This window comes from Mobula birostris, chromosome X (assembly GCF_030028105.1).
Source record: "Mobula birostris isolate sMobBir1 chromosome X, sMobBir1.hap1, whole genome shotgun sequence".
Classification (NCBI taxonomy): domain Eukaryota; kingdom Metazoa; phylum Chordata; class Chondrichthyes; order Myliobatiformes; family Myliobatidae; genus Mobula; species Mobula birostris.
In genome coordinates this window covers 79,209,435-79,221,920 of record NC_092402.1, presented here as the reverse complement: position 1 = coordinate 79,221,920, position 12,486 = coordinate 79,209,435, and the positions used below count along the sequence as shown (strand labels likewise).

At 40.8% G+C, this 12,486-nt stretch overlaps 1 protein-coding gene across 7 annotated transcripts in view; it reads left to right on the top strand.

The window, feature by feature from the left end:
* The window catches only part of LOC140191897 (rho GTPase-activating protein 27-like), a 272,124-nt gene extending 259,847 nt beyond the window's left edge, over positions 1–12,277 (top strand). For all 7 annotated transcript variants that reach the window (XM_072249735.1, XM_072249733.1, XM_072249734.1 and 4 more), the window contains 2 exons: positions 745–850; positions 6,386–12,277. In XM_072249735.1, the coding sequence (XP_072105836.1) occupies positions 745–850; positions 6,386–6,584 (305 nt within the window). In that variant the 3' untranslated portion in view covers positions 6,585–12,277. The remainder of the gene's footprint in view (positions 1–744; positions 851–6,385) is intronic.
* Positions 12,278–12,486: the final 209 nt, after the last annotated feature.

Below are 12,486 nucleotides of genomic sequence, written 5' to 3'. Positions count from 1 at the left end.
GATGTGGGGGAGAAAACCAGTGCACTCAGATGAAACCCATGCAGTCATAGGGAGAGTGTTCAAACTCCACACTTAGAGCACCTGTGGGCAGGATTGAACCGGTCACTGGAGCTGTGACATAGTAGCTCTACTAGCAATGCCCCTGTGGCTCCAAGGGGATTTGCATTCACAGAGTCAAATGTGAACATGTACTAGACTGCAATAATACTGGGCTGTCTGCGAGTCCTCCTCACAGTAATATTTGTTTGACTTAAATCTGCCTGCTAGTAGATATAAACTTGGGTTGTTTTCTCTGGAGTGCTGGAGGCTGAGGGAGGTCTGGCAGAGGTTTACAAGATTATGAGAGGAATAGATAGAGTGGATGGAGAGTATCTGTTTCCCAGGGTTGAAATGTCTAATATCAGAGGGCATGCATTGAAGGTGAGAGGGGGATGTGAGGGGGGTAAGTTTTTACTCAGAGTCGTGGATCCCTGGAATGTGCTGCCTTTGTTCTGGTGGTAGAGGCAAATACATTAGAGGCTTTTCAGAGACACTTGGATAGGCACATGGTGTAGGTAGGAGGGATTAGTGTTTGGGTGTTTTTGATTTGTTTTCTGGTTGGTTTGGCACAACATTGTGGGCCAAATGGCCTGTTCCTGTGCTGTACTCTGTTCTATGTTTACAGTATAACACAAGCAAAACCAAGGTTTCTTCCAAAAAAATCTGTTATCTCCATGTTCAAATTCCTCAATTTTTTTTTTCCAGAACTGGGGGATCTTGCTCAACGCTTGAGTTACATGAAGGAATTAATCAACTCACTTCCAGCACCCAACCATGATACCATGCAAGCCCTCTTCAGACACCTGTGCAAGTGAGTACAGTCTTCATTCTGGATGGCAAATATCGGTGGGCATCCCCCAAGAGTGATGAATATGGAGTTGGGCTCTGCCTGATTTTCTGTTGGCCCTTGCCTTTAATACTCTCTTTGGTGCGGTGAAGAGGTACGTTTGCAGCTGTGACAGATACCTCTTTGAAATGGTGGTTTTTGACATTTTGTCAAATGAGAAGGTAGAAGAGGGGAAAATCACAGACAAGGACGGGGACATGGAGAGACCTGACTTTGAATCTTTCTGAATCCCTGCTATTCATCTTTTCTCAGATCTATTTCTTGCTGCTTCTTGCACTTAGTTTAAGTAACATGCTTCCTCCCTTTTGACTCCTTCAGTATCTTTAATGTTTTGCCTCAAACTGCCTTGGAAACGTTTCATTGCGGTTAGGAATGAATATAAAATCCTCTCTCTGTACCAATTTCTTTCATCATTTTGAAAATATGTAAAGTTCTCACCAGTAATAAAAAGGCATTTATCACATGCAAGCAGGGCATTTGGCCCAACTGATTCATATCAGTGCTTACTGTCCATTCATTTAGACAATTCTCAACACATCTTCCTATTGCTTTTTCATTGCCTCAACCCCAGCTTATGTTGTGGACTTTTTAAAGATGTTTCCTTGTACTTCTATTTTTTTAATATTATATCTCCACTTTCACTCTGGATACCTACAGTAAACAACCGCAAGCAATCTGCTTCTGTCTGCTTTATTTGTCATGTAAGTTTTTCAGGCATTTTGCCCTGTAATCAGCCTACTATTGAGTGCTTGATTCCTGTGATCTGCTATCATATTTGTATGCAACTTGTTTGCTGTGTTATTCCATGTATTGATATTTAAAGCTACTTAGGGACTGTCTTTGGGAGTCCTGAAGTTGTGAATGACACCATATGGAAAATCAAATAGCCCTTGACTTCCATTGCATAAATGTATTCTCAATTAACTCCCGATAATGAGTTGGTTATCTTGGGGAGTGGGCAGTACATGTGAAGGAGCACATGATTCAGTGGTTTCATTGCTAGAGGATGGGATTGTCCCATTGGGAGAGGTTGAGTATGATGAACCTTTACCTACTGGACAATGAGACCAGGGATGCTGGAATCTGGAATAACAAATGATCTGCTGGAGGAACTCGGGTTGAGCAGCTTCTGTGTGGGGAACATAATTGTTGATGTTTTGGGTCAAATCCTGATGCAGATTTCCAACCTGACACATCGACAATTCCTTTTCTCCCACAGATATGGCTCACCCTACTGAGTTCCTCCAGCAAATTGATTGTTGTTCAGGGGAGTTATTGAAATAGACATCTTGGAAACACACCTTTTTAGCCTACTGGATCCACAACAAATATCAAGCACCCATTTTTATGCTAATCCTAGTCAAACCCATTTTATTGTTTCCACATTCCCATCAATTTCCCCTAGATTTGACTACTTGCCTATGCACAGGACAATTTAAAGTGACCTATCAACCCTCCAACCACCATACGTTTTGGAATGTGGAGGAAACCCACATGGACACAGCATGCCAGATTTGTGAAGCTCTAAGCAGTGTTCCACCATGCAGCAAGGTGATGCTATATGATGATTAGAGCTATTCACTGGCAAGAGATCAAGAGAGGTTTCCTTTGATCTGAGAGTCTATAATTATGGTACAAAGTCTTGGTAATAGGAGTTTATCATTTGGACTGTAATAGGGGGAAATTTCTTCACGTATGGGTCATAAGTCTTTGGAACTGTTGGATCATGATGTTTTTGATCCAAGGTCCATTGGAAATCAAGAATAAGGCATAAAACCTGTTTCTTATGGCCATTTTATTAAGCGCTAAAAGAACAAAAAAATAAGGGGAATAGTGAAAACAAAGCACGGTATTGAGTGCAAGTTTTCAGGATTGTCGGGTATGATGTCGTGGCTATCACTGAATCGTGGCTGAAGGATGGTTGGAGTTGGGAGCTGAATGTCCAAGGTTGCACATTGTATCAGAGGGATAGGAAGGTCGGCAGAGGGGGTGGCATGGCTCTGCTGGTAAAGAATGGCATCAAATCATTAGAAAGACGTGACATAGGATTGGAGGATGTTGACTCATTGTGGGTTGAGTTAAGAAACTGCAAGGGTAAAAAGGATACCCTGATGGCAGTTATATACAGGCCTCCAAACAGTAGCTGGGATGTGGAATACAGATTATAATGGGAAATAGAAAATATGTGCCAAAAGGGCAATGTTATGATAGTCATGGGAGATTTTAACATGCAGGTCAATTGGGAAAATTGGATTGGTAATGGATCTCAAGAGAGTGAATTTGTTCAATGCCTACAAGATGGCTTTTTAGAGCAGTTCGTCATTGAGCCTACTAGGGGATCAGCTATACTAGATTGTGTGATATGTAATGAACCGAAGGTGATTATGGAGCTTAAGGTAAAGGAACCCTTAGGAGGCATTGGAGAGGGTTCAGAGGAGGTTCACAAAGATGCAGGAATGAAAAGTTTATCATATGAGGAATATTTGATGGCTCTGGGCCTGTACTTGCTGGAATTTACAAGGATGAGTGGGATGTCATTGAAACCTTTTGAGTGTTGAAAGGTTGAGACAGAGTAGATGTGGAAAGGATGTTTCCCTTGGTGGAGAAATCTAGGACAAGAGGGCACAGCCTCAGGATAGAGGGGCGTCCATTTAAAACAGATGCGGAGAAATTTCTTTTGCCAGAGGGTGGTAATTTTGTGGAATTTGTTACCACAGGCAACTGTGGAGGCCAGGGTCTGTTGGGTGTATTTAAGGTAGTGCTTGATAGGTTCTTGATCGGTCATGGCAACAAAGGTTACAGGGAGAAGGCCAGGGAGTGGGGAGAAAAGGATCAGCCATGATTGAATGGTGGAGCAGACTCAATGGGCCAAATGGCCTAATTCTTCTCCTATGTCTTATGGGAAGGTGAAGACGAAGGAAAGTAACCAATACAATGTGATCTGGTCTTCTTATACCAGTTTACTGATGGCAATAAATTCCTTCAAAATTCCATTGCTTGAATCAACTAATAAGATAGCTCCCCATTCGAGTAATGTGATACTCACCTCTGAAACCAAGAAGTTTCTCGAATTAAAAACCTGTAACCACTTGAAAATCCACTGAAAAATTACATGTACATACAGTAGGTAATTATTTAAAAGTACAAACAAGCTTAAGATCATGTCTAACCAATCTTACAGAGCTTGTCAAGGAAGTTACCAGCAAAGTAGCTAAAGGCAAAATAGTGGATGGTGTCTACATGGATTTTAGCAAGGCACTTGACAAGGTCCTGAGTGGGAGGCTGGTCAAGTAGTTTCAGTTGCTTGGCATTCAGGGTGAGCTAGTAAATTGGATTAGACTTTGGCTTTGTGGGAGAAGTCAGAGAGGGGTAGTAGATGGTTGCCTCTCTGACTGGAGGCCTGTGATGAGTGGAGTGTTGCAGGAATCGGTACTGGGTTCTTTGTTGTTTGTCATCTATATCAATGGTCTGGATGATAATGCGGTTAACTGGATCAGCAAATTTGCAGACGACACAAAGGTTGGGGGTGTAGTGGGCAGTGAAGAAGAAAGCTATCGTGGCTTGCAGAGGGTTCTGCATCAGCTGGAAAAGCAGGCTGAGAAATGGCAGATGGAATTTAATGCAGAGAAGTGTGAGGTTTTGCACACTTCAGTAGGATCAACCAGGGTAGGTCTTACACAGTGAACGGTAGGGCACTAAGGATTGTGGGAGAACAAAGGGATCTGGGAATATTGGTACATAATTTATTGAAAGTGGCGTCAACGTAGGGTTGTAAAGAAAGCTTTTGGCACATTGGCCTTCATAAATAAATGTATTTAGTATGGAAGATGGAATGTTATGTTGAAGTTGTATAAGACGTTGGTGAGGCTTAATTTGGAGTACTGTGTGCAGTTTTGGTCACCTACCTACAGGAAAGATGTATGTAGGTTGAAAGAGTACAGAGAAAATTTACAAGGATGTTGCTGGGTCTGGAGGACCTGAGTTATAAGGGAAGTTTGAATAGGTTAGGACTGTATTCTTTAGAACATAGAAGATTGAGAGGAGACTTGACAGAGATATACAAAATTATGAGTGGTATAGACAGGAAATGCAAGCAGACTTTTTCCACTGAGGTTGGGTGGGACTACAACCAGAGGTCATGGCTTAAGGGTGAAAGGTGAAATGTTTAAGGGGAAAATGGGGGGGAAACTTCTTCACTCAAAGGGTTGTGTGAGTGTGGAATGAGCTGCCAGCGTAAGTGGTGCATGAAAGCTCAATTTCAACATTTAAGAGAAGTTTAGATAGGTACATAGATGGTAGGGATATGGAGGGCTCTGGTCCCGGTGAAGGTCGATTGGAGTAGGCAGTTTAAATGTTTCAGCATGAACTAGATGGGCAGAGGGGCCTGTTTCTGTATTGTACTTCTCTATGACTCTGATTATTATTAAGCAATTCAAGGTTAAATCTGGCAGAGGATCAGAGGCCCTTAATATCGTTGCGAAAAGTGGATGAAGTAAAGGATCATCCATGATCTAATTCAGTGGTGGGTGGCAAAATAGTCAATTCTTCTATCAGCTTTTGCATTAAGTCAACTAGCACCTCACTGGGTGGCAGAATGCGTTCAAGGGACTAATTGGCCCATTCCTGTTCTTACGGAATGGAAGATTTGATGCAGCAAAGATAGGGAAAATATGTGGGAGGAGGCCAAATAATAACATTAAAAAATAATAAAATTAAGAGCAAGTTGGGCACGTGGCCAAGTGGTTAAGGCATTGGACTAGCAACCTGAAGGTCGTGAGTTTGAGCCCCAGCCGTGGCAAAAGGTGATTAAGGCACTTAATCACACCTTGCTCTGTGATGACACTGGCGCCAAGCTGTATGGGTCCTAATGCCCTTCTCTTGGACCATATTGGTGGCGTGGAGAGGGGAGACTTGCAGCATGGGCAACTGCTAGTCTTCCATACAACCTTGTCCAGGCCTGCGCCCTGGAAAGTGAAGATTTCCCAGGCGCAGATCCATGGTCTCGCAAGACTAACGGATGCCTATTTATGCAGAAACTGCTTGTAGTGTGGAATTTGCCTGCAGAAGGGGTAGTGGTGTCTAATACCAGGGAAAGTTTTGTTGATGATTTAGCTGAAGAATATGTGAAAACAAATGTTTCTGTGCTATATCTCTAAATAATTGCATGTACAAAGTAATTTCAGCAAGATGCCACAATTAGAATTGGTCCCTGTGGCCATGAAGAGAAAATTGGTTCTGCTTCTGACTGATGACATTTAATGATTTCATAAAACTTCAGGTTGTCTCATGATAGTCATTTTAACTTGCATTTTTTTTGGAAAAAAACTCTAATACTTGCTTTATGATTTATTTACTGTTTTTTGGGTGGAGCCTAATTTAATATGAAGCTGCCTTACAGAAGATTGAAACTTTAATTTTATTATGTTGTATGAAAATCAGCAGATGCATGATGTGGTTCCTAAATTTCCCTATTTCAATATCTCTCCTTTTCTTTTCTAGAGTGATAGATTGCCGCAGCCAAAATCGGATGAGCTCTCAAAGTATGGCGATTGTGTTTGGTCCCACGCTTCTGAAACCTGAAACGGAGAGTGGAAACATCACAATCCACATGGTCTATCAGAACCAAATTGTAGAGTACATCCTTAACCAGTACCAGCATCTTTTCAATGAAAGCCAGGAGTTTGCGGCTATTAGATGAGCAATAGTATGAATGGGGCAGTAGTGCCTTTGTGTGTGTGGGTGTGTGTGTGTGTGTGTAGGTGTGGGTGCATGCATGGGTATATATTAAGACAGGTATCAGCATGCACTGAATCCAGCAAAAGACTGTACTTCAGGACATGGCCAATCTCAACTTCAAGACAAGCTCAGGAAAGAAATATTTCAAAGCTGGTCAAACACCAAATGGAAGAAGTTATGGCCCTACTTCCATGTAAATAAAACTTTCCTTCTGTTGGATATCTCTGCCTGTCCAGCAGTCCTCTTTTAATTAAAAAAAAAGTCATTCCTTGTTTCTGGATTTGGGAAGAGATGCCATCCTTCAACATCCACCGGGAGAATCTTCTGGATAGCTTTCTCTGCACTTTTTCATTCTACACTTCATGGTGCCTCCTGGAACTTAACCTGACACGAAGTACTTGTAATGAATCGACACGCACACTTTAACATGTGCTTCTCTCTCTCTTGCTCAAGATATCTTTATTTGTCATCTGATGGCAGTAATGATGATACTGTGGAAAAACTGATGTGTGTTCATGAAGTTTCCTTTCTGCTTATTGAGACTTTACTTTTGTCAATATGCATAATTAACACAAAACACAATTACAACGAGACAAAGTAAACACTGGAGGCCAAGTTAAGATACGAGTGGCTGGAACACAAATATGGAGCAGGTTTTGCAGTGCTGATGATTTAGATAGTTAACTAGTGACGGATTACAAGTGTGGATGTCTGTTCAGGAGTCTTGCAGTAACCTAAATACTCATCCTCTTCTGAGCCTTAAACCAAAGAAGCAAGTTTACTCAGGTGAGAAAATAATTGACAATAGGTGAATATGTACAAATTCAGAATAGGCACTGGGTGATACTGAGACAGCCAATACAGTGAGCAAGGAAAAGTGTGTTTACTTAACTCCAGTTTATCTGCAAGAATTTTGGTCTTCAAAGATGGAATCATTAAAAAAAGGCTAAATCACTTGTAAGAATGTTGAGGTCAAGTAAATGAACAGTGGTTTTAGATAGCAGGAAAAGAGTTTTGGATTGAGGAATCCCATCCTTGAGGTCCTGGAAAAGGATCAACTGGAATAACAAATGGTATAATTCCACAGTCCTACATTCCATATTATTATTAAATCCTAGTGCAGCTCACTTCCAGTAATGTCAATCAGAAATCAAGTCTTGATCTGCATCTAACAAAGTTCATAAAGGCTAATTGACTTTATATTTCCAGTGAGATGCATATACCAACCATTCTCTTTGAATATTACTAATGGAGTATTACTACCAAACAGTGGTGGATTGGAGGGGTTACTGGTGAGGTGTCATTGGGTTAAAGGATAAAGTTTTATTCTATAGTGTTTTCATCAAATGTGCAACTTTGCAATGGCTGTGCAAGTACTTGGAGTACATCCCACGTTCACTTCCATTGTGAAAGTGAGCTGCAGAAGAAGACACTGCTACCTCACTGCACTAGTAACCGGTCACTAATGTGTACATCCATATCATCCAAAAATTTGTCTTCCTTTGCCAGTACACAGATGAGAGAAAGTTACAACCAAGAATCCAAAAGGATGAGGACAACCTAGAGAAAAATGAGCAGGGTCAGAGAGAAAGTGGTCTTAAATGGAAAAGGTATATAGTCATAGTCATACTTTATTGATATATATGCCAGAGTGATTTAATAGAAGAAATTCAGAATGTTTTGATGTAGTGAATATTTTTCTATTAGCAGGAAAATCAAAAGACATAGATTTAAAAAAGTTTCCAAAAGAATCAGATAGCAGAAGTTCTATATTTTTAATTCAAAGACTTCTCTGTTGTGGAAATGGTGTCAAGCATACACAGCAGATGTACAATGTGTGGCATAAACATTTGAGCCTGTAAATAAGAATGTGTACTGGCTTGAATCTATATTTTAAGTCAATTGCATGCAAGAGCTCTTCTGCAGAGTCATCTTTACTGTAGGAGGTACCTTGATCAGATGCTTTCAGGATGGTTCTAAGCCAGCTCTGGTGAAGTAAGTTCATGGACTGTTGTGGGGTACTGAGTGTTGTAGACAGGGCAGGATAGAGAGCAGCTTTGATCTTCTACACCATGCAAAACACAGAGAGTAGCTGCAACCTTCACTGAAGCACAATTCTAGACAGTGACCACAGGCAAATGGGACTGAAGTAAAAACAACACAGTCATTTGGTGCTGGATTCATGGGTTTGTATCATGAGGTGAAAGGCCATCTAGCAAGGAGAAAAATGACATAGCTAGTAAACCGAATTCAAAGTTCAACATCACTGCTGTCTACAAGAAAAAAGTAATGCGAGAGATATTTTGTTATCTTGTATTTCATTCTCAGTTTTTATAGCTTATGATTTTTTCCCAAAGTGAGCTACCAGTCTTTTAACCATTACAAGCAGAGCCAGCATTTGTCAGCTGTATGGATGGATAGGGTAAATAAATTCCAAAAGGCTGGCAGTGAAATGGAGATGGAACACTTAGCTTGGTACCCCAAATCCCCAACATCTGAGCCTCTACATTAGCAACACTGAGCAGAGTCACTGGTGATAGTTGTTATCATTCCAATTCTTTGAAGGTATCCAAGAGTGACTAGGGAGGGAGATTTAAAACAATTCACATAATTCCATGGGAATTCTTTAGCTGATGGCTGGAACTTTAAAGAGCATCCTGTTTAATTCAGGAGTATTTAATTCCCAGTTGCCAACTTTCAATGTAGGATGGCATGGTAGCATAGTAGTTAGCACAGCACCTTACAGTACAGGTGACCCAGTTTCAATTTCCAATGCTACCTGTAAGGAGTTTGTATGTTCTGGTCACGACCACGTGGGTTTCCTCTGGGTGCTCTGGCTCCCTCACACGGTCCAAAGACATTCGGTTGGTAGGTTAATTTGTCTTTGTAAATTGTCCTGTGATTAGGCTAGGATTAAATCAGGGGCTATGGGGCAGTGTTGAAGGGCTGTTTATTTTTTTTTACGTAATCTGAAATAAAATCAGAAAATGCTCAAACACTCAGCAGGCCAGGCAGCATGTGCAAACAGAGAAACATACTCAATGGTTTGAATTAGCAATCCTTTGTCAGAACTGGAAAAGAGAGAAAGGAAGTTAGTTTTAGTGTAAGGAGTGGGGAATCAATAGGACAATAGAATATTTCAGATGGGGTGAGGCCAGGTTGCAATGGGGATAAATTGTCGAGGACATCTAGTCCATGGGCTTTGGGTATTTGGAGAGAGAGAGAAAATGAACATCATGATGAAGCGAGGGCAGTTACAGTGATAACACAATGAAATATAACAATTTGTAAAGCATAAGGCTGTAGGACATGCCCGGTGAGTAAGGGGTGGGGGGGTGCAGAATCTGAGCAAATAGGGAGATGGGTGACTCACAACAGATTAGCCAATCTATATCAGAATAGCCGAGAGTTTTCAGCATTTTGTTTTTATTTCTGATTTTCAGCAGCTGGAGCTTCTTAGAATGCATTTTGATACTAGTCACAAACACAAACTGACAGAGGCAATGCAGTGACTGCCACTAGATGAGGCTCAAGAGCTGGCAGTTCAGTTCTAATCTATACCCTGAGAAATGTATCACAAGATCTCACTGAGCTATTTCTCTCGTCCTGCATCTGGTAGTTTCCTAGGCAGCACTAGACAATCTCAAGATGGTCCCTGTAATGTGAGGTCTGCGGACCCAACTTGCACTGTTGACGTTCATTGTTCTGAACTCTCTATGGGGATGCAGACACACATTGCTACCTCATACGCTGATATTTTTACATTACAGGAGTCCATACAGAATGGTACTTCACAAAGCACTGACCAGAAACAAGAGTCAACTTGACCTTGCGATGAGTTACTGTCCTAGGTACAGGTTCCACCACACCTATTGAAGATGGTTTGCATCCATCATTCTAATAGGATTAAAGGTGGGAAGTTGAATTATGTTTTCATCCTCTTCCCCAAGAAATATTCCACTTGAAACCTCCCCCACTCCTTTCAAAAGTATGAAGTGCTGTATTCCTATTGACTGGCAATTCCCAGGCACATTAAAAATTTGAAAGATTGATAACTCAAGTAATTTCTTTACTACTAAAAATCTATTATCTTTAATAAAGATTACTCCAATGAAATGGAGAGATTAAATGGTAAACAAGAGAAAATAAAATCCTTCATAGCATAAAAGAAATTTGTTAGAACACTTTGTATTAATTTCAGTGAGAGCTGCCTTTGCTGCCCATGTTCAATTTGGTTTTGTGAGCCATGTTGGCATATGGTTAAGGATTTGTGCAGTAACTTCCTGAACTTGTTATTTTATAGAGTTGATACATGATGTGCGAAACTTTTATCCATCATTTTTTGCAATAAACTTTGAATGTTACTGAGACAGGTTGCTTTTCAAGCAAGTAACATTGAGACACATTTCTCAGGATTAATTTTATACTCACTCTAAAATCCCTTAAGGCTCAAAGGTATGTTTTCAATAACATGTAGATTGCTTCTGCTAATTTTCTTTATTTAATGCTAACCTCTGCTCACTGAATTCTTTCAGAGCCGACGATTTTGAGCACAGTGAATAGCTTTTAGAAAGAAACTCAAATTTATGTATATTATTTAAAATGAGTTTATATGGAAGCAAACTATGGATCTGGGTTTGTTATTTTAAGGATAATGTAGTTTTATAGCATTAACTCTGAAACTGCTGGTTTTGAATGTACTGATATTTCCAGCCTCTGCTCTTAAAAGGGTTGTAGGTGTCAGACTTTTTAAAACCTTTAGCTATGGTGCTGGGCACCCAACAAGAATTAAAGCTTAAAATTTTGTTGTCTTAATATACTGAAATTAACGTCTGGTATTAAAACACCAAATGTGATAAATATCCGTTTTGAGCAGAGATGAATTTTTCATACAATCCCCATGTGGGCCCCCTTCCTTGAAGCAGTTCAGAGTCCGCTTGGCCACCCACCACTTCCCACTCCTCTTGACGCTCCCTGCAGAAACAAATACAAGGTCGCTATCTCTGTTTTCAAGTTTAAGTAAGCTTCCTCAGCGGAATGCGGTACCTATAAGTTAGGGCAAATACCCCCATTCTCCACCCTCCAGTAATGCTGGATGTTTCCTCAGTCATGGTCCTTTGGGCCACTTGTGTAAAATTATTTTGCCTCTGTGACTCCCTCTCAGTTCCTTAGAACCTCGTGAGGTCTGTAGTTTGTAGGTGCCTTCAGGTTTTCCTTGGCTAACTTCCCAGTTATGTTCCCCATCCCCCCCCCCCCCCCCCACATTCCCTCGTCTGCACTGAAGTTCAGTGTTTACTTTCAACTCTATGCCTTCTGATGCCAAGTCTACATCACCCACCCCTTCCCTCCTCACTGTGTAGAGCAGGGCTTCCCAACTCCTCAGTTAATGGTAGGCATCCATGGTGTTTAAAAAAAAGTTTGGGAGCCCCTAGTGTAGAGCATAGTGAGATTTTTCCATTTAAATACTAGCTCTGTAAATATATAAAAATAAGTGTTCAGGAATTGCAGCTTCACATTCTCTTTTCCATGTGCTGGTTCTATCTGGTACCCTACTGCTGTAACATGAATGTATATTCATACCAATGAAATTTATTGGAGCTTATTGTGCAGGTAAACAGCTTATGTACATCAACTTTTTTGCAAAAATAAAGAATGGAAATGTTATATCATTTAATGATTCAGCATTGCTTTTTTAAATGTTAAGCTGTTCAACTAACACGCACAAAACCTCAGAGGAACTCAGCAGAACTGATGATGGGTCTCAGCCTGAAACATTGACTGTTTACTCTTTTCCATCGATGCTGCCTGGCCTGCTGAGTTCCTCCAGCATTTTGAGTGTGTTGCTTTAGATTTCCAGCATCTGT